General features: G+C 57.0%; 2 protein-coding genes across 2 annotated transcripts; one reads left to right on the forward strand and one right to left on the reverse strand.

The window, feature by feature from the left end:
* The first annotated feature begins 2,884 nt into the window (after positions 1-2,884).
* Positions 2,885-9,594, forward strand: LOC309445580 (testis-expressed protein 2-like). Its single transcript, XM_082064530.1, has 12 exons — positions 2,885-2,957; positions 4,323-5,233; positions 5,360-5,560; positions 5,638-5,941; positions 6,241-6,458; positions 6,644-6,811; positions 6,916-7,015; positions 7,165-7,297; positions 7,408-7,545; positions 7,802-8,014; positions 8,152-8,272; positions 8,945-9,594. Exons 2-12 carry the CDS (start codon positions 4,343-4,345, stop codon positions 9,068-9,070), a joined length of 2,613 nt encoding a protein of 870 aa, XP_081920656.1. The 5' UTR covers positions 2,885-2,957; positions 4,323-4,342; the 3' UTR covers positions 9,071-9,594.
* Positions 9,595-10,134: 540 nt separating this feature from the next.
* On the reverse strand, positions 10,135-17,298 carry RPL3L (ribosomal protein L3 like). The gene is made up of 10 exons (XM_082064516.1): positions 17,163-17,298; positions 16,147-16,339; positions 15,727-15,895; positions 14,758-14,893; positions 13,662-13,848; positions 13,002-13,162; positions 12,740-12,841; positions 12,013-12,108; positions 11,683-11,802; positions 10,135-10,249 (listed from the first exon to the last, which is right to left on the reverse strand). Exons 1-10 carry the CDS (start codon positions 17,163-17,165, stop codon positions 10,193-10,195), a joined length of 1,224 nt encoding a protein of 407 aa, XP_081920642.1. The 5' UTR covers positions 17,166-17,298; the 3' UTR covers positions 10,135-10,192.
* Between the last annotated feature and the right edge of the window lie 267 nt (positions 17,299-17,565).

The raw sequence follows: 17,565 nt of genomic DNA on the forward strand, positions 1-17,565 counted from the left end.
CTCATCCCCGGTACCGCTTCTCCTCCGGTACCGGGACCAGCCCGTCTCCCCGGTGGCACCGGGACTGCTCGTCCTTCTCCAGCACCAGGACCGACCCTCCCCCGACTCATCGTGACGCCCCTTCTGGCCCAGGTACCGGTGCTGCGGGAGCGAGGGACCCGCGGGGATGGGTCCAGGGCAGCTCCAGTTCCCTCAGCAGCTCTGGGTGATGGAGCTTGGGCAGTTCTTGGGATGAACTGGGGGCTCCCCCACCACGCACACGCCGGGGTCGGAGCCATGGGGACCACCCATCCCGCCACCCCAGGAGTGCAGAGCCAGCGGTCACCCATGGGGACATCCCCAGGGCAGGCAGCGTGGGGAGGTGACACAGGGTCTGGGCTGTGTCCCTTTGCGGGGTGCATGTGACTCCGGGAGGAGGTGGCAGCGGCCAGGCATGCGGCAAGGTGAGGGCTTTGAAGGTGAACCGCAGGCAGCCAACTCCTCGGCAGGCTCCCGGAGCCGATGAGCTGTGTGTGGCTCCCTCTTCCTTCCAAAAAAACAGGCACCGCAAGTCTCTCCTTCCCTAGTTTTATCCAAGGACCCTTGGATGAGTTCTCATGCAGTGAGCTCTCACGGAAATTGCACCTTCCATGGTGCAAGAGGAAAAACACCAGAGCCCTTCGGGGCTGTGCAGAGGAGCCAGCCCCACTGCTGGAGTGCTGCAGTCCGCAGCAAAGCGCTTGGACGGGTCCCGGATCCCAAATGCCAACGGACATGTCCATCAACCAGGAGCTCACCCCAGGGCTGCGCCCGGCGTGGAAGCCCCGTGTGGGGCCAGTGCTGGCGGTGCTCCTGCCCGCTGGATGCTGCCGCTATGAATTAGGTCAGACTTTCATCCCGGGCAGGCTCAGCTCCCCGCTCCAGCCCCGGGGATTGATGAATTGTGGCAGGCGCCCGGGCAGGGGGGGAAGAGGATCTTGCTACAGCACCGTGGGGCGGAAGGGAGCCAAGGACGCGCCATGTCACCGTGCGGAGAACTGGTGACGTGCTGTTTTGAAAGCACCTTCCTTATGATCTACCAAGATCAGAGGAGCTGGCTGTCAGGAAAGGCTCCAAATAGACTCAAGGAATGTGGACACCTCAGGGCGCAGATTTTTCAGCCAGTGGAAGGAGTTACAGTGGCCACCAGGACTCCATGTCTTGGCAGCATCATCTGCCCGAACGTCTGCTGCTGACCAGAAAGCCTTTTCAGAAGTTGAGCCTGTGCTAATGGAAGAGATGGGTGAACCAGCGGATTCTTCCTCTGGTGACACCAGGGCTGGGAGCCCTCCTGTGAGCTGCAAGGACCATGCCACGAGGGACACAAAAATCTCAGGAAAACAGGCAGAGGACGACGAGGCACAAAGGCAACACGAAGTCCGTAGTGGAGGCAGAGCTGAGCTCAGGCCCTGGGACAGCATGGGGTGATTGGGAGACTGTGGGAGGGGTTCCTGGGGGACCAAAGGGGGTGCTGAGTGCTGAGGCTGCTGACTTGGGGCATCCCAGCAGGTACAGCTGCCCTGGAGCTGTTTGTGTGGTGCCAAAGCTCCTCACCCCCTCAGCAGCATGAAATCCACTCCAGTATCCACCAGTAAATCCCCTGAGAAGGAGCGTTGTGATCCGGAAGCGGGAGCAGAAGATGAAGCTGGGATGCCGCGCTGCCCTTCCCGTCACTCAGAGTTATGTCCTGAGCTTGCAGTGAGACTTTCTTCAAAGCGCCACACTCCTTAATCACAGGATAATGCTGAGAGCTCTCCAATTAGAGTGCTAATAACCACAGCAATTTGGTTGCTGTAGTGGTATATTGTGGAGATAATTAGATGAGGGATTTCCAGCTTGTTTGGCTGGGTGACGAAAGCCTCCTCTGTGCCCAGGCAGAGCTGTGCCACCATCCCTGCCAGCAATGCCAGCCCTCCGCCCCCACCACCCACACCACTCATCAGCTGGAGATGGCTGCTGGCAATTAATTTTCTATTAGCTTTCTTTGATTTCACAACCAGAGCATTTTGGGGTTGATGCTCAAAGACACCAGCCAGTCCAGGCTGCAGCCTGTCTCTGTGTCAGGTGAAGTCCAAGCCCTGAATCTGAAGCAGAGCTGAGAGCAAGGAGTGGAAATTCGGAGCCTGGGTCTTGCTGATGTTCATGGATTTGGTGTTTTGAAGAGCAGTGAGAAGGGTTGGCAGTCATTAGGTTCCCGTGTCCCTGCCCAGCTGGGGCACTCAGAGCTCTCAAGGCTCTGCAGAGATGTCACCTTCCTAGGCTGGCTGTCCCAAACACCAAGTCTGAAGCCAGTGCCATCCATCCAGCCAGCCATCCCCCAGCCATGCCCACCCAGCTCATCCCCAGTGCTTGATGAAAATATTTGCAAGGACCTTCCTATGCAATTTCTCCTATAAGGAGCAAAGAGAATCCCCCCACCTTGTACATCCCTGGGGTCACAGCTGGGGACGAGCTCTGGCTGAGCGCTGGCACCGAGGAGCCAGCTCCAGGGGCACCTCTGGGCTCGATATTTGCTCTCTGAAGCCTGAGCCAGCAGCAAAGCCTTTGCTGGAGCTGCTCCATGTGGACCCTCCATCTCAGGGTGCTGGTGGCCCAGCTGTGGCACCCAGCGGGGTCCTTCCCCACTGTCCCCACAGGTGGCTGCATATCTATAGCCCCCGCTGTACTTGGTGTCCCCACCAGATGAAAACTCCCATACAAACCCAGGCTATTATTATCTTCGTCTTCCACTGTGCTAATGGTCTCTCAGGAAACCGTCATCTTTTTTTTTTTTTTAGCTTTTAAAACCCACGGATACCAGAGCAGTGGTAACGAAAAGCCAGGCACAGCGGAGTGGAGCACCGAGCTGAGTGCAGGGAACCCAGCGTCCCCCTGAGCCGGTGGGGACGGGGAGCAGTGGCCAGGCAGGACCAGCCAAGGAACAGCCTCAAGGCTTGCTGGTAGGCATGGCTGTGCGCTGGGGAGGGTGATGGGCAGCACTGGGGAGACTGGGGATGCCTGTGACATGAGACCATTGAGACCCTGCACGATGAGGGGCAAATGTGGGGGTCCTGGCTGCCCCCACCTGCTGTGCTTGGGTGGGAGGTGTACAGGGCCCCGCAGTGTTGGGGAAGGTGTCCCTTCTCTGGCCCAGCTTCACCACTCATTTTCTTCTGCTCAATCCCCATTTTGGTGCTTTGCACGGTGCCCCAGACTACTCCGTCTGGCTGGGGGTGCCAGGGTTTCTGCTGGGTACTGGGCACCACCAGGGTAATCGTCCATGGATTGTTTGGGGTTAACAAGTGGCTCCTGTAAATCAGAAGCAAAGCAAAAGCCAAGAAGCGTGAGATTATATAAACGGCGCTGGAGGCAGCTGCGGCACAGCCTGTAATTAATTCCTGGCAGTGAAGTGCTTTGAAGATGCCGGGTGCCGCAGATGCGGGTGCGAGGCGGCCCGGGGGGCAGTGCCGATGGCAGCAGGTCCTGCTCAGCCCTGGCTCAACAGGACCATGTCCCCCCTCCTGCTGCAAGGATGCTGCGAGGGGAAGGCAGGGAGATGGAGCTCGAGCAGCCCACAAACCCACTCAGGAGGGGACCAGCGCTGTTGCTTTGGCAGGAGTGCAGTAATGGAGGGATTGCAGTGGCTGTTGGAGACAGGACAACACTTTGCCATGGCTTGGAACACTCCCAGGGCTACAGAAACTTCAAGTGTTAGGAAAACTTTTGTGCCTCTCCAGTAAAACCAGAGATTATCGAGCCCCTGCTTCCAGAACATCCCCGTGCTGAGCTGGGGCCACAGTGCAGGCTTGTTTCTGCTCAGGTTGATGCATTAAGCAAAGGCCAAACCACTGTGGGTTAAGCAAGAAACATTTAGAGGAGTCAGAGAATCCTGCCCGCTGGCGTTCATCCCTCCTCACAGCCCCCGCACCCACACTGGGACCAAAATAACGTCCCAGAGCAGGAAAAGCGCCCTTGTGTTGCTGCAGGTCTGGCTCACAGCTCCAGGTTCTCGGAAGCCCTGTTGCTAATTGCCCAGCTGAGGTTTATCCTCATTACACAGATGGTTCCCGCACACTGTCCCTGAGCTCACCCCACCGTGGTGCCTTGTCCATCACATCCCGGCCGGGAAGTGCAGGGACAGCCACCAGCCTCCTGCCTGCTGGCAGCCCCAAGCGCATCCCGAAATCAGGATCACCCAGCCCACAGTGACAGGGTCCCTGGGGACACCCCGCTCGCTGGCTCATGGCGGTGCTAATGGGGAAGGCAGGATCGGGACAAGGACACAATGTGACACACAGCTGAGCTGCTTCCTCTCATTCCCCCAGCAGCTCCGGCACCATTGGCAATGCGAGCGATGACAGACCAGGCTGCGGCGGTGGCGGACACCTCTCCAACCCTGTCACCATCCCCGGGCTCGCCTTGGCGCCGCGACACTGACGGGCCAACACCACATCCCACCGCCACCAGGGAAGATGGCGGTGGCCGGGATGGCTGCAGGCTCGTATTCACCATGGATGGGGACACAAAGCCTACCCTGTCACCCCAGCCCAGGGGGATGCTCCTGGCTGACCTCCCGCGGGGTCCCCAGCCCCGGCTGAGCCCGGCCAAGTCCCGCACGGCCCCGTCCTCACCCAGCGTCTCCCCATCGGAGAGCCGGGCCGCCCTGCTGCGGCTGCGCGAGGCCAGGCTGGAGGAGACCAGGAGGCGGCTGTCGGAGGCCGTGCAGGAGCCGCTCAGCCGCCTCAGCCGCCTCATGGCTGAGGAGAGCAGCCCCGGAGCCCGGGCGAAGGCGGGTACTGGGGTGCAGGAGGTGGGGGGCAGCCGTGGGGCTGGGGGACAGCGGGCGCAGGACTGGAGCCCCTGGGAGCCCACCCTGAACTGTCGCTATGAGATCTGCTCCTATGGGGACATGATCCAGGTGGTGGAGGTGGCACAGCAGGATGCCGAACCCCGGCTGCTGCCACCCCCCAAGGAGCCGCAGCCGGTGCGGTTGGGGGGCACAGTGCCAGGCAGAGCCCTCGTCTCCATCACCCTCCTCGCCTATGGCTACTTCATCCTGCCGCTGCCGCCCTACGCCGCCGGCCTCTGCCTGGGACTGGTCTGTGGGCTGGTGCTGGGCTTCCTTGCCATCCTCCTCCTCCTCCTGCCGAAGCCTGCACCAGCGGCACGGGGACCACGGGGACGCCTGCGCCCCGAGCTGCTCCCACGGGAGCCACGGGAAAGCTGTCACCTACAGGTGGGTGTCAGGGATGGGGTGCTGGGTGGCAACTGGAGGGGACCATGGGCTTCAGGATGCAGCACCCAGGGGTGCTGAGTTGCGCAGCACAGCGAGGAGCAGCCAGGTCCCTCTGCCCCCATGCAGGGCTGGATGAACCACCTGCACATCTATGACCCCGAGCTTTTCCACCCCTCGCTCACACACTCGGTGCTTGCCACGCTGGATGGGGCCACCCTCAAGCTCTCCTACCCCAAGAGCAACATCCCGCGCCGCGCCACCTTTGAGGAGGAAATCCTCGATGTCACCTTCGTCAGCCACCGCTGCTACGACCTGACCGATGCCAAGGTGAGCCCGGCGGTGCAAGGGCCCTCCCATGGGGACCCCCGGCACGCTCAGCCTCACTGCCGCTCTTGGTGCTGCAGGTCTTCCTCTGCCCCCCCAGCCTGGCCCGAAAGCGGACGTGGAACAAGAAATACCCCATCTGCATCCTCCTCCCTGAGCCGGCAGACGAAGAGTGCTGGACCAGCGAGCAGCACGACACGGAGCTGCGGGGGGATGGAGGGACAAAGAAGATGCTGGTGCCAGGCCAGGACATGCCGGGGGATGGCAGGGAGAGGTGTCTGTACCTCTTTGGGCGGACGGGGAGGGAGAAGGAGGAGTGGTACCAGCACCTCGTGCGAGCCTCCCGCGGGACCCCTGGCAGCAGCCGTGGTGACACCAGGGCAGGTGAGATGTGGCCATTGTGGCTTTGGCTCTGTGCTGGGACTGGTCCAGGGCAGGAGCTGGATGTGTGCCAGGGCCATGAGTCCATGGTAGGCAGTGGTGAGCATGGGTGGATGGAAGAGCCCAGAGCAGAACTGGGAATGTTTGCAGCAGCAGGGAGAGCCCAGAGGGTCCCCCTCACTAGAACAGGGTGGTGACAGGTCACTGCCATCATGGATGAGCAGCATGTCACCTCGTGTGCATTGTGCTGAGCAGCACGTCACATCATCTCTCAGTCCATCCTGACCCACTCGTGTCCCCAGGGACTGGGCCGGCTCCGCGGAGCAGCGGCAGCAGCAGCGGAGGGAGCACCGAGGACATCCCCTCCGCTGTCCCACCCAAGGACCTGGCGGGAAGCGTCCGGCAGCACATTTTCCTGGATTACAGCACCTACATGTCCCGATTTGTGCCGGCGCAGGCAGGGGGCAGCCCGGAGCGGAGCCCCTCTCACAGCACACTGGGCAGCCCCACACCCACAAAGGTGAGCAATAAATTTGGTGACAAATCCAGCACTGGGGTGGGACACGAGCATAAAGTGGAGGCAGACAGACCCTGCGTGCAGTCATTTCCAGTCCTGTGGCTCATCTCCTCCCTCCCGGCACTGTGGTTTGAGCAGCTGAGCGGTGGGGCAGGGAGCACCCAGCAGTGGGTCCCACCTCAGCCTGGGGGCTGGCGGCTCCTGTCCCCCTGCAGCTCGGTGAGGACGGGCGCAGTGAGGCGGGCATGGCCTGGATGAACGCGCTGGTGGGACGCATCTTCTGGGACTTCCTCCGGGAGCGGTACTGGGCCGAGCAAGTGTCCAACAAGATCCAGAAGAAGTTGAGCAAGATCAAGGTGAGAGGCAGGAACATCACAGCACCCACAGGAGCCGTGTCCCCGAGGCCCCACAGTGGGTGTCAGGCTGTGGTGACCATCCCCCTGTGATTCCCCTCCATCAGCTCCCATATTTCATGAACGAGCTGACGCTGACGGAGCTCGACATGGGCACATCTATCCCCTCGGTCCTCAGTGCTTCCAACCCCACCGTCAATGACCGAGGTGAGAGCCCCATGGAGCAGCAGGGACCTCCATGGCAGCTGTCTGGAGGTGCCAGCCCGGTTCCCAAAGCTGGGGGGCTTCAGCAGGCACACAAGCAGCCCTTGGCCCCATGGCACTGACAGGGGCTCGTCCTGTCCTCTCCCCGGCAGGGCTCTGGGTGGACATGGAGGTCACCTACAGCGGCTCGTTGCAGATGACACTCGAGACGAAGATGAACCTCTGCAAGCTGGGGAAGGAGAGCACTGCAGAGGAGAACAGCCCAGCAGAGTCAGGCGGAGAGGGGTAAGGAGGCTGTGTATGGCTGGTTTCATCCTGCTCCTCCTCCTCCTGACTGAGCCAGGTGAGAGGCTGCTGGCCCTGGGACAGCCCTGTGACGCTCCCAGGGGCCGCAGGGCCAGGCCACGGCTGATCCTGCTGGCAGACAGCGATGCAGAGTCGTCCAGCGCTGGCTCCTCCGACGAGGAAGACGTCACCGCTGCAGAGCCCATGGGAGCGCCGGGGGAGCGGGTCCCCCCACCCGGCACAGAGGGGTAAGGGGCTGTTGGGGTCTGCGCTGTTGGGAGATGCCGGGGGAGAAACAGTGCTGCACCAGCATGGCAACTTGGGGACGGCTCCCCAGGAAGGCACCCATGGGTGCCCCACCACATCACAGCAGTGCAGCACATCATGGCAGCCCTTCCCAGGGGACTCCTGTCCCACCGGGAGCACACCGGGCTGGGAGATGCCATAACCCCGCGTGGCTCCGGGTCTCACTCCGCTGCTGAGCCGCGGTTCCCCTCGCTTTAGCCACGTCAGTGGAAACAGCACGAGCCGGAAGATCCTGCGCTTTGTGGATAAGATCGCCAAGTCCAAGTACTTCCAGAAGGCCACTGAAAACGAGTTCATCAAAAAGAAGATCGAGGAGGTTTCCAACACTCCGCTGCTGCTGACGGTGGAGGTGCAGGAGCTGGCGGGCACCTTGGCCGTGAACATCCCCCCACCGCCCACAGACCGTGTCTGGTACTGGCTCTTCTTCCTCCCACGCGGGGACCCACGCGTGTCCTGCCAGCCCTGCGTGCTCCCTGTGACTCAGCCGAGGAGCCAGCGCTGGCACTTGGGGACACGACACTTTCTGCCTCTTTCCTTTCCTTGTGCAGGTACAGCTTCCGAGTGCCACCTCGGCTGGAGCTGAAGGTGCGCCCAAAGCTGGGCGAGCGGGAGGTGACCTTCCTCCATGTCACCGAGTGGATCGAGAAGAAGCTGCAGCACGAATTTCAGGTGCCTGTTCTGCTAAAGGGCTCAGCAAGCCCCCTGGGCAGCAGCGATAGACAGACCTCAGTTTGGGTCAGGGATATCTCTACAGAAAGCCAGCATCTGATCTGGTCTATCCAGCTTCAGACAGTCAAGAAACGTGACCTGAGTAACCAGCTGTGAGGGCTGGTGCTCTGAGCACTGGAAAAAGTGGTTTTCTCCCAATACGTGCAGCCCTGCCCTGAGCAGGGGGGATCAGAAGTGTCAGCAGGTTTGGGAGATTTATCACCACAAGGTCAGCAATTTCCCATCACACGGTACCCGCTGGTTTGTTTTCCACCTCTCTCCTTTAAGACCTCTGGTCATAGAGAAGAAATGTCCCCACGGATATTTAGGTACCCAAATTCCCCTAGAATCTGCCCATTTGAATGACTTTGAAGTGCTGGTCCCTGCCTTCTGCCCTGACTGCCCTTGAAGCTGCGCACACAGGGAAGCAGGAGAAAGAAAAATGGCTCCCGCTTGTCCCTGCCCAGAGACATTCAGGGCTGGGAATCCTCTGAGGACAATTGCTGACCAGGGGACAGAGCCCAGGACCTTCTGTCACAGCCCCAGTCTCTGACTCAAGCTCCCAGCAGATGTGTCACCAGGTAACGGCATTCAAAACCACTTACTTGTTTTTTTCTGGATTCCTCTTTTCAGAAAATTTTGGTGATGCCGAACATGGATGATCTCATCATTCCCATCATGCGCCCTGGTCCGGATCCTCAGCCACCCACTGGGGACCTGACAAGGGACCCACCAGCCAAGGGAGAGCTGCGGCTCTGAGATGCAGCCCCAGGACAGGGCAGAGACACTGCATGGAGCTCGGGGACCTCGTGGGGACATGGGGACAGCCAGGGCCTGGCCAGCGACTGCGCCCAGGGCTGTGCCATGCAGTCCAAGCTTCTCGGTTCATCTCATCCTCAGCACCTTTGTAGATGAGCCTCTCTAAATCCTGCAAGCACACGTTCAGAGCAGAACCAGCCCCAGGGCAAAGGGTTTGCTGGAGACCCAAGAACTTTGCCACCTCCTGCCAGGCTCCCAGGACTCCTGGTAAAGGGGGAGCAGCTCTGGAGCAGTGGAGGGCTGGGCTTTCCACCGGCTGGTTCCCAGAGGGGGTGCAGGATGCCCAGATCGGTTCTGCACTGAAGGAGCTGTGATCACCAGTGTGAATTTTGGGGTTGTCCTGTGCAGGGACAGGAGTTGGACTTGATGATCCTTGTGTGTCCCTTCCAGTTCAGGACATTCTGTAATTCTGTGATTCCTGATACAAGACATCACAGCTCCAAGATGCATCATACCCACCACATAGGCAGCTGGACTGCGAGGAAAATGCGGGTGGGAAACAAGTCCAAAATCTGAATAAATGAATCAATGCCCGGTCTTACCTCACAGCCGGCTCATTGTACATGAGTTCCCACATCTGCGGGGGATGGTGAGGGCTTGTGCAGAGAGAAGTCCACAGGTCATACGTTCAGGTCAGCAAAAGGAGTGTCTGGGTGTGCGTGTGTGAGAGGTGGTGAGCGGGGAAACAGTCAGTGAGACTGGGCAGAGGCAGGTAAGGCGGAGACCCAGTATTCCCAGTAGAAACTGGGGCAGAAGCAGAAGAGGAAGCAGAGTCTTCACCATGGTTTGGGTGAACACAGGCAGTGGGAAAAAATTAACTGGGCAAAGGAGCGACAAGATCCAGAGGACAGAGCAGACACCGGGTTGTCCCGGTTAGTACCTGCCCACATGGGCCAGTCCCAAGCGCTCATTGTCCCATCCCCACCTGCTGAGGAGCCCAAGGACATGCAGGCAGCACCGAGTGCAGGCAGACACCCCTCCAGAAGGACAACAGGCAGCAGGCATGGCTTGACACCCCTTTATTGAAAGCGCCCCGGTTGGTAGCTTTGCAAATCTCAGTCCTCACAGCTCTTCCTGCGTGCTCGGCTTCGCTTTCACCAAGTGCTTCTTCTGAGGGCCCTGGAAGAGAGCAGAGAGCAGAGCTCTGGGTTAGCAGCACACAAACCTGAGCTCCGAGGCTGCGGCTGAGTTGGGGGCAAAGCACAAATGGCCCCTTTCGGTTGTGCACGGCAGCTCCTGGTCTCTGCTCCCCGGCTCTATGCTGCCCTTCCTGGCCACCCTGGGGCCTACTCAGCCCTGCAGGAATTCGGAGCAGGACATCATCACTCTTGCACAATGGGTTTGATTCTCAGGACAGCACAAAAGCAGCCAGAGAGTGGCAATGAGTGACCAGCAGTCGGGGGACGGGGAGGGGAGCAGTAATTGTGCCAGTGAATGCTACCAGGAGGCTCAGCACGGTGCTGCCGAGCTGCTGTACAGGCCCTGGAGAAGGGAAAACCTCCCCTGGGGAAAGGTTCTCATCAGCCAACTCAACAGAGCCTGAGGGGTTTCCACCAGCTAAGAAATGGGGTTGTTCTGGACCAACTACAGGAGGTTGCAAGAATGTGACTCCACTTCCAGGCAAACGTAAAGTTTTAACATAGTATAGATGGGGGAAACTCTCACTCCACTGCAGAAAACAGAAAACATCTGCAACCGGGTAAAACCTCCTCCTCTCACCAAGATCCACGTCACAGCTACTCAGGACTTGCAGCAACAGCAAGAAGAGAAGATGGAACAAGCTCCTAACGCTGAGATAAAGAAAAACAGCTTAACCTCTAAAGAGCTCTGCAAAGGCAGCGCGCAGCCAATCCCCCTCCCGGGGCTGAGGAGGCTTAACCGGCTTCACACGGGATTTCCAGCTGCCAGGCCAGACCCAGACGCACTGACGTCTGCACAGTATCCAGGCAGTTGTTTCTTTCCTTTCTGCTAGCTGAAGACCTGCCTTATTTAACACTTCCTCCATTTCACATTCAGATTGGTGTAGGTTGCAAAACTATTCGTGAAACTCTGCTTGTTTTGGATTTAATTTTTTTTTCCCCCTGGATTTAAGAAAGATATACTGCCCAGCCTTTTTGAAAGCTTCCTGACAAAAGAATTGCAAATTTGGGTCTGAATTTGACCCAACCTTTTCCTCTTAAGAACATTAATGTTATAAATCATTCCAAACAAATCAAAGCAGCGCACAATTACGGGTGAAAGGGACCATATGTCCAAGGCAGCTCCTGCCAAGTTAACTGCTTGTTTAAAAAATCCCATGGTGAATGGAAACTGCTTGGCCATATGGCATATTATTTGCTAGTTGGGTTGTCTTGGATCACTCACACAACCATCGTGTTCTTCCTTAGCATAATATTTGCCGGGTGAATTGAATTCGTGCCTGTCTTTTCTGCAAAACAGTCCCCATCACTCATTATATGGAGAAGCAGATGCTTAGTTGGAGTCAGTCGGTTGCTTTAGCCCCAGCTGAGTGCACGGGCCGGGAGTGGGAGCCGGCGTGGAGCGTCACTCACCATGAAAGCTCGCTTCTCCTGCGCTGTCTGGAACCGGCCGTGCCCAAACTTGGAAGTGGTGTCAATGAATTTGAGTTCGATGTTTTCCTGAGCCCGGCGGCTCGTGTGCACCAGAAGGGACTGGAAAAGAGGAGTCACAACACATCAGGCTTATCTTTACAGAAAATCTGATGGAAGCGGGGTTGAAATATCCGAGGAGCATCCTTTAGACAGTATTGGCATGAAAATCTGCATTCTCAGAGAAACACCCTGGTGCTCACAGGTGCTTTGGATGGCAGAGCAACTCATTTGAGCTACAGCCCGTCCCTCCCCGGTGCCGCCACCTCTCACCTTACGGAGGGTGAGCACGCGCTTCTTGGTGCCCACGACGCAGCCCTTCAGCATGAGGAAATCATTGTTGACCTCCCCGTAGTGCGGAAATCCACCCTGTGGGGAGAGGCAGAGGGAGGTTGGCAGGCAGGAGAGCTGGGTGGGCGCAGGTGACCACGGGTGGCTTTTTCTAGGCAAGGAGAAGGCAGTGACTGACAGTCCCTCCAGCTAAGGACCCTCTGCACCCTTCAGGGCTCCCACTCGGGACCAGCGCAGCATCTCAGCCACACGAGATCCCAGCTGAGGAGCATCCCCTGCGAGCTGGGGAACCAGCAACGTGAGTCCTGCCCTGGGGATGTGGGTGAGCAGAGAGCAGAGCTGCCTACACTCCCCAGTTAAGAGTTTTTAATAAACGAAAGTGAATTGTTAAACCAACTAACAAATATTTATCTGTTAAATAAGAGATTTTTAATGTCACTTATATGTCTTTTTAAACAAAGTTCTCAGTTCCTGCCTAGGTCATCAAGTGAAAATGAAATGTTGGGGTGTACCAATGGGCCTAAAAAAATACCTCACAGAGATGGTTTTCTATGTCCAAAACACAAGGAAAGGAATCACTGCATTTCTTTCAGTGAATTACCTTCAAATCATTTCCTACGCAGCTGTCTCCAGCCCAGGAATTACTCCGGTAGCTCAGATTCCTGCAACCCGAGCCAGTCACTGCCCTGTTCCCCCCCACAGCCCTCACCAGAGGTGTGATGGTCTTTTCTGTGACGTCGTAGTGCGTCGAGGCGTTGTTCTTCACCACTTTGCCGTCCTCCACGTGGATCCCATGGCCGATACGGTAAATCTGGGAACAGAAAGGAAACTGAGCTGGTGACTTTCCCAGCCCCTCGGTGAGAGATGTGGCGGGGATGATGCAGATTTTACCAAGATGCATCCCCTGTGATGTGTCCCTTGAGCAGGGAACAGGGAAAAGCATGGAGAAAACAGCTCCATCGGGGCCGTACCTTCTTGTTGAGCTCAGTGCGGTGGTGGTAGCCCTTCTGGCCAGCCCGAGCGATGGAGTAGCCAACCCGGGCTGGGTGCCAGGCCCCAATGCAGGCAACTTTGCGCAACCCCTTGTGCGTCTTCCTGGGGAGCTTCTTGGTGTGCCAACGGCTCGTCACCCCTGGGAGAGTGACAGGACAGAACAGTGAGAACAGCAGGGAGACTCAGGGCTGGTGTCCGAGCACTGGGGAGGGGAGCAGCTCATCATTCTTCTGCAGGTTTGGGAAAACACCGTGTTAGAAGGAGACCAAGAGCCGTCACCGCTGTGAGAGGCCAGAGCACAGAACTGTTCTCGCTTCCCATGGAGCTGATCAGGCTGTGACGTGTTTCTGCTGAGCACATCCCCGCACAGAAACACCCACAGCTCACACACAGGGGGTTCATGGGAAATGCGATGACTTTACCCACTCCCAGCACCTTGGAGCCTCCTGGGAGGACTCAGCACAGCCAACAACATGGATTTTACAGAGATTAAGGAAACCAAGCTCTGCTACGATGGAACTGCATGTCGAGGTTGAGATCCAAAGGCTCTTTGCAATTAAGTTGGTGGGGTCTCAGCACGGCCAACACTCTTCCAACACTGGGGCTACGTGAGAAGGACTCAACCAAGCCCCTGGTACCTTTCATCCCATGTCCCTTGGTCACACCAATGACATCAATCATCTCGTTCTGGCTGAAGACACTGTGCACGGAAACCTGCTTCTCTAGCCTCTCTCGAACCCAGTCAACCTTCTCAGGCACTGTCCCACCGTTCAGCTGGATCTCCATCACGTGGGCCTTTTTCTGCCGCAGCGGCAGCAGCTTCATCTGCAGTGAGACAGTGCATTGGGGGAAAACATCCCTCAGCTGCCAGGCACGAACATGAGGGCAGGAGCACATCACCCACCACTTGCGAGGGGCACAAGGGGTGAGCGGGACCAGCTCTTCACCACCTCTTCTTATCGCATCTCTCACAACTCCTTGTCCCCAAGACCAATCCCCCAATCTACCAGTGCTCCCATTCCTGGCAGGATCTGACGCACATCCTCTCTCCAGGGAGCACAGAAGCAGCCCAGCCTCATCCTACCCCAAGAGTCATGCACAGGACACAGCGCTGTGCTCCTCGGCACCATCTCTCCTTTGCTTCTGCTCCACCTCTGCCGTCAGACCTATTTCTACTTCCCACCAAGAGGTGCCTCCGTTCTCCCCCAGTCCCTGCTCCCTGCACAAAGCCCCTGCCAAATCGCCACAGCGGGACTTTGAGAGTCTGTGCCCACCACAAGTGAAGCTTAGTTCTGCCCCAGACTCCAGAGCAGCCGTGAACTCCAGGGATCAACACGAAAATGTGTCTTGTGTATCCAGCAATCAGCATCTGGCAAAACTCTGCCGGCCCACGGGTTATTTTTGCCCAAACATTTGACACCAGTTGCTAATTTGAGGTGATCATGGGGCCTCGCTGACACGGGACTCAGCACCTGCTGAGGCTCTGCTCTCCATGGCGTGGGTGGGCTCCCCACCAACACCCACCAAGGAGCTCTGCTGAGCCCGGCTTAACAGGACAGGGCTGGTGCCAGGAATCAGCTGGAAAGGTCAGGCAGCACCTCGCATCGCCTGCGTGCCCTGTCCCACACCGTCTGTCTGCTCAGCCTCCTGGGACCCCCCATGTCACCCTGTGGCTCCCAGGCCCCCACCACACTCCCAGGCTGAGGAAGACCCTGACCCGCCCTGTGCTCTGACCTGCGTGTGTACAATGACACGGATGACCTTGCAGTACTTTTTCATGGCTGCAAAATCCTTCTCCAGCTGCCTTTTGCCATCCTCATCTTGCCATTTTTTGCAGTACTTGGTGAATGCCTTCTTCTTGCTCTTGTGCCTACAAGAAGAGCGTTTAACGTCCAGCAGAGACGAGCAGTGAAGTGCTGCTCCTGAGCCAGCACAGCATGGGGGGACATGGGGACAGATCACCTAGCCAGGAACTTCCCCAGAGGCACAAGGTACCTGTGGATACCTGAACCTCACCTGGCTGCCAGGGCCACGACACGGGGAAGAGGAAAGTGAATAATAAGCTGTGAAAAGGACTGGTAATTCAAACATTTTTGCATGAGGAATCCAGTTGTCTCCCACTGACTGGCTTGGTGCCATCAAAATACAAGCACAAAATCAGTGGAGAAAGGAGAAAACAGCCTCAGACGGGGATGAGAGGCATGTGGTGGGTGGATCTCAACGGCACTTGTGCAGGAGACATGATTCCTACAGTTACGAAACCCATGTCTCCGTTTTCCTCTCTGCTGGTGTGGGGTTTGGGATGTTGATGTTTACAAGGGCCAGGGGGTCACATTCTGCATCGATTTTCCCCCTGATAAATCTGGTTTTATTCCCTTCATTGGGTGACTCAGCTCAAGTATTCCAATTTAACCAAGAGTAGATGGGCCCGACCCACACAAAGGAAAACGAACCTGCAGCACTCACTGCCATATGATCTTGTAGAGAGAGCTCACTCAGTTCAACTATTAGAATAAATTTACATATGTATACGCTGATTCCCAGCATCAAACTGTTTGCAGTATCTCTCTGCATGACTAAATAAATTGCAGTTTCACTCCAGCCCAGAGTCAGCTGCTGGTAGCTGAGCTGTTTGCCATGGCTGTGACATGAGGAGGTGCAGGGACGACCTGCAAGGGACCCCCCAGCCACAGAGACACGTACCAGTTCTTGTAGAAGCGCCGCCTGCACTCATCACTGATGTGCTCAGCAAAAACTGTCTTGAAATTCCTCAAGCCTTTTGGTGTTTCTACGTATCCCACGACCCCCACCACCACCATTGGGGGTGTCTCAATGATGGTCACAGCCTCCACCTCCTCCCTTTTGGAGAGCTCTGCAAGACAGCCAAGGGAAACAGAACTCAACATTATTTAGCATTGCTCACCACACTGGTGTGGGGGCACCCAGGAACCCCCAGACTCAGCTGACGCTGGCTGTGATGTGGCTTTTGGCCATCCAAGATCTGGGCGGCATTCCAGGAGATACCCTGGGAGCTACATGCTCCACCTCCCATTCCGAGGAACAGCTTTTCCCACCCAATCCATTCCTGGCTGTGGCTCCCCGCTTCCCCCAGCTGAGCCTTACTGAGCCCAGGCCTGTGCACCTCCCGCACGGTGTGCGTCATGCCGGCTTTGTAGCCCAGGAAAGCCGTCAGGTGGACTGGTTTGCTGGGATCATCCTTAGGCCACGTCTTCACCTTCCCACGGTGGCGACGGCTCCTCTTGTGGGGGAGGAAGCCCAGGTGGCCATGCCTGGGGGCAGAGAACTTGCGGTGGGACTGCACAGAGGAAGAACAAAACACACCAGCTTCACATTCAGGTCCTAGAAGACACCAGGACCCCAAGCACAACAGGAAATCTCCCCTTTAACATCAGGGAATGCTGGAGGGATTCCAGGTCCTCCTTGATTCCAACGTAATAAACAAGAATTCATAACAGGATGGGACTTTGTTCAAGCTTCCATCATGTGTATGGAAGAACTGAGTAAATTCTTAGACAAAGGATGCCCATTAAATAAAAAACTTGAACATGATCTCCCTCCTCTGCTTGAGGACTTTGAACGAGAAATATGTTCTTAAATAGGTCTGCCCTTCTGCGATGTTAATTATAACAACTTATTTTGTATTTGGCAGCAACAAGAGGGCCTGCTCAGGATTCATAGGCTTTGTGCCGTCACGGCAAATGGCACCAAATAAGCACAGTTAACTATCAGAAAAAAACGGGAAAGGACGCCCAAAGGAATCAGTAATAAGAACAAGCGCAGGTTAAATATGCACCTTGAAAACCAAATTAGAAGAGCTAAATATATAAACCCCAATCGCAAGGTCATGCTGAGCCAGGCAGAGAGAAAGCACCAGCACTGCAGAGACATGGACACAATTGGCTTCCAGGCAGGGAACGGGGTTAGTTCTACATCCACTGCAACTCTCTCCTTGCTAAGATCAGTCCTGGCACCTGGTTGCACTTTCCACCAAGCTTATTTTCCAGCCCAGGTGAAGTTATGTTGAGTTTGAGTCCATTCCAGCCACACTAATGTCACCGGTATCCCAGTCCTGTCCCTCTGCACACAACAGAAAGGTAGCGGCACCGAGCGTTACAAACCATGGGATGTCTTCAGCCTCGGCCGGCAGCAGCAAGAGGCCGTCTGTAAGTGCCTCTCCTGCCTAATACTTAAGATGGTTCTTGCCCTGAAGACACAAATTTAGCTACTCACTTCACCCCCTGCGATATTAATTTCGCACCCGGCCAAGCTGGCAGGTCGGATGTCCCATGGCAGAGTGATAAAGGTCAATTTCCAGTGTCTCAGTTTACGCCTCTCCCTCCTAAACAACTTAAACGTGAATGGCAGCAATTGGGATCATTCCTAACAGGGACCTGCACACCCAACGCCGCAAATGCCCACGCCAGGCACCCCAGGGTTGGTGCAGCACTGCTGCGGTTGAGACGGGGATGCAGCGTGAAGGAGATTGGTCTCTTACCTGAAGTAAGAAGGGCCAGGACCAGA

This window comes from Streptopelia decaocto (genome assembly GCF_964273445.1).
Source record: "Streptopelia decaocto genome assembly, chromosome: 13".
Classification (NCBI taxonomy): Eukaryota; Metazoa; Chordata; class Aves; order Columbiformes; family Columbidae; genus Streptopelia; species Streptopelia decaocto.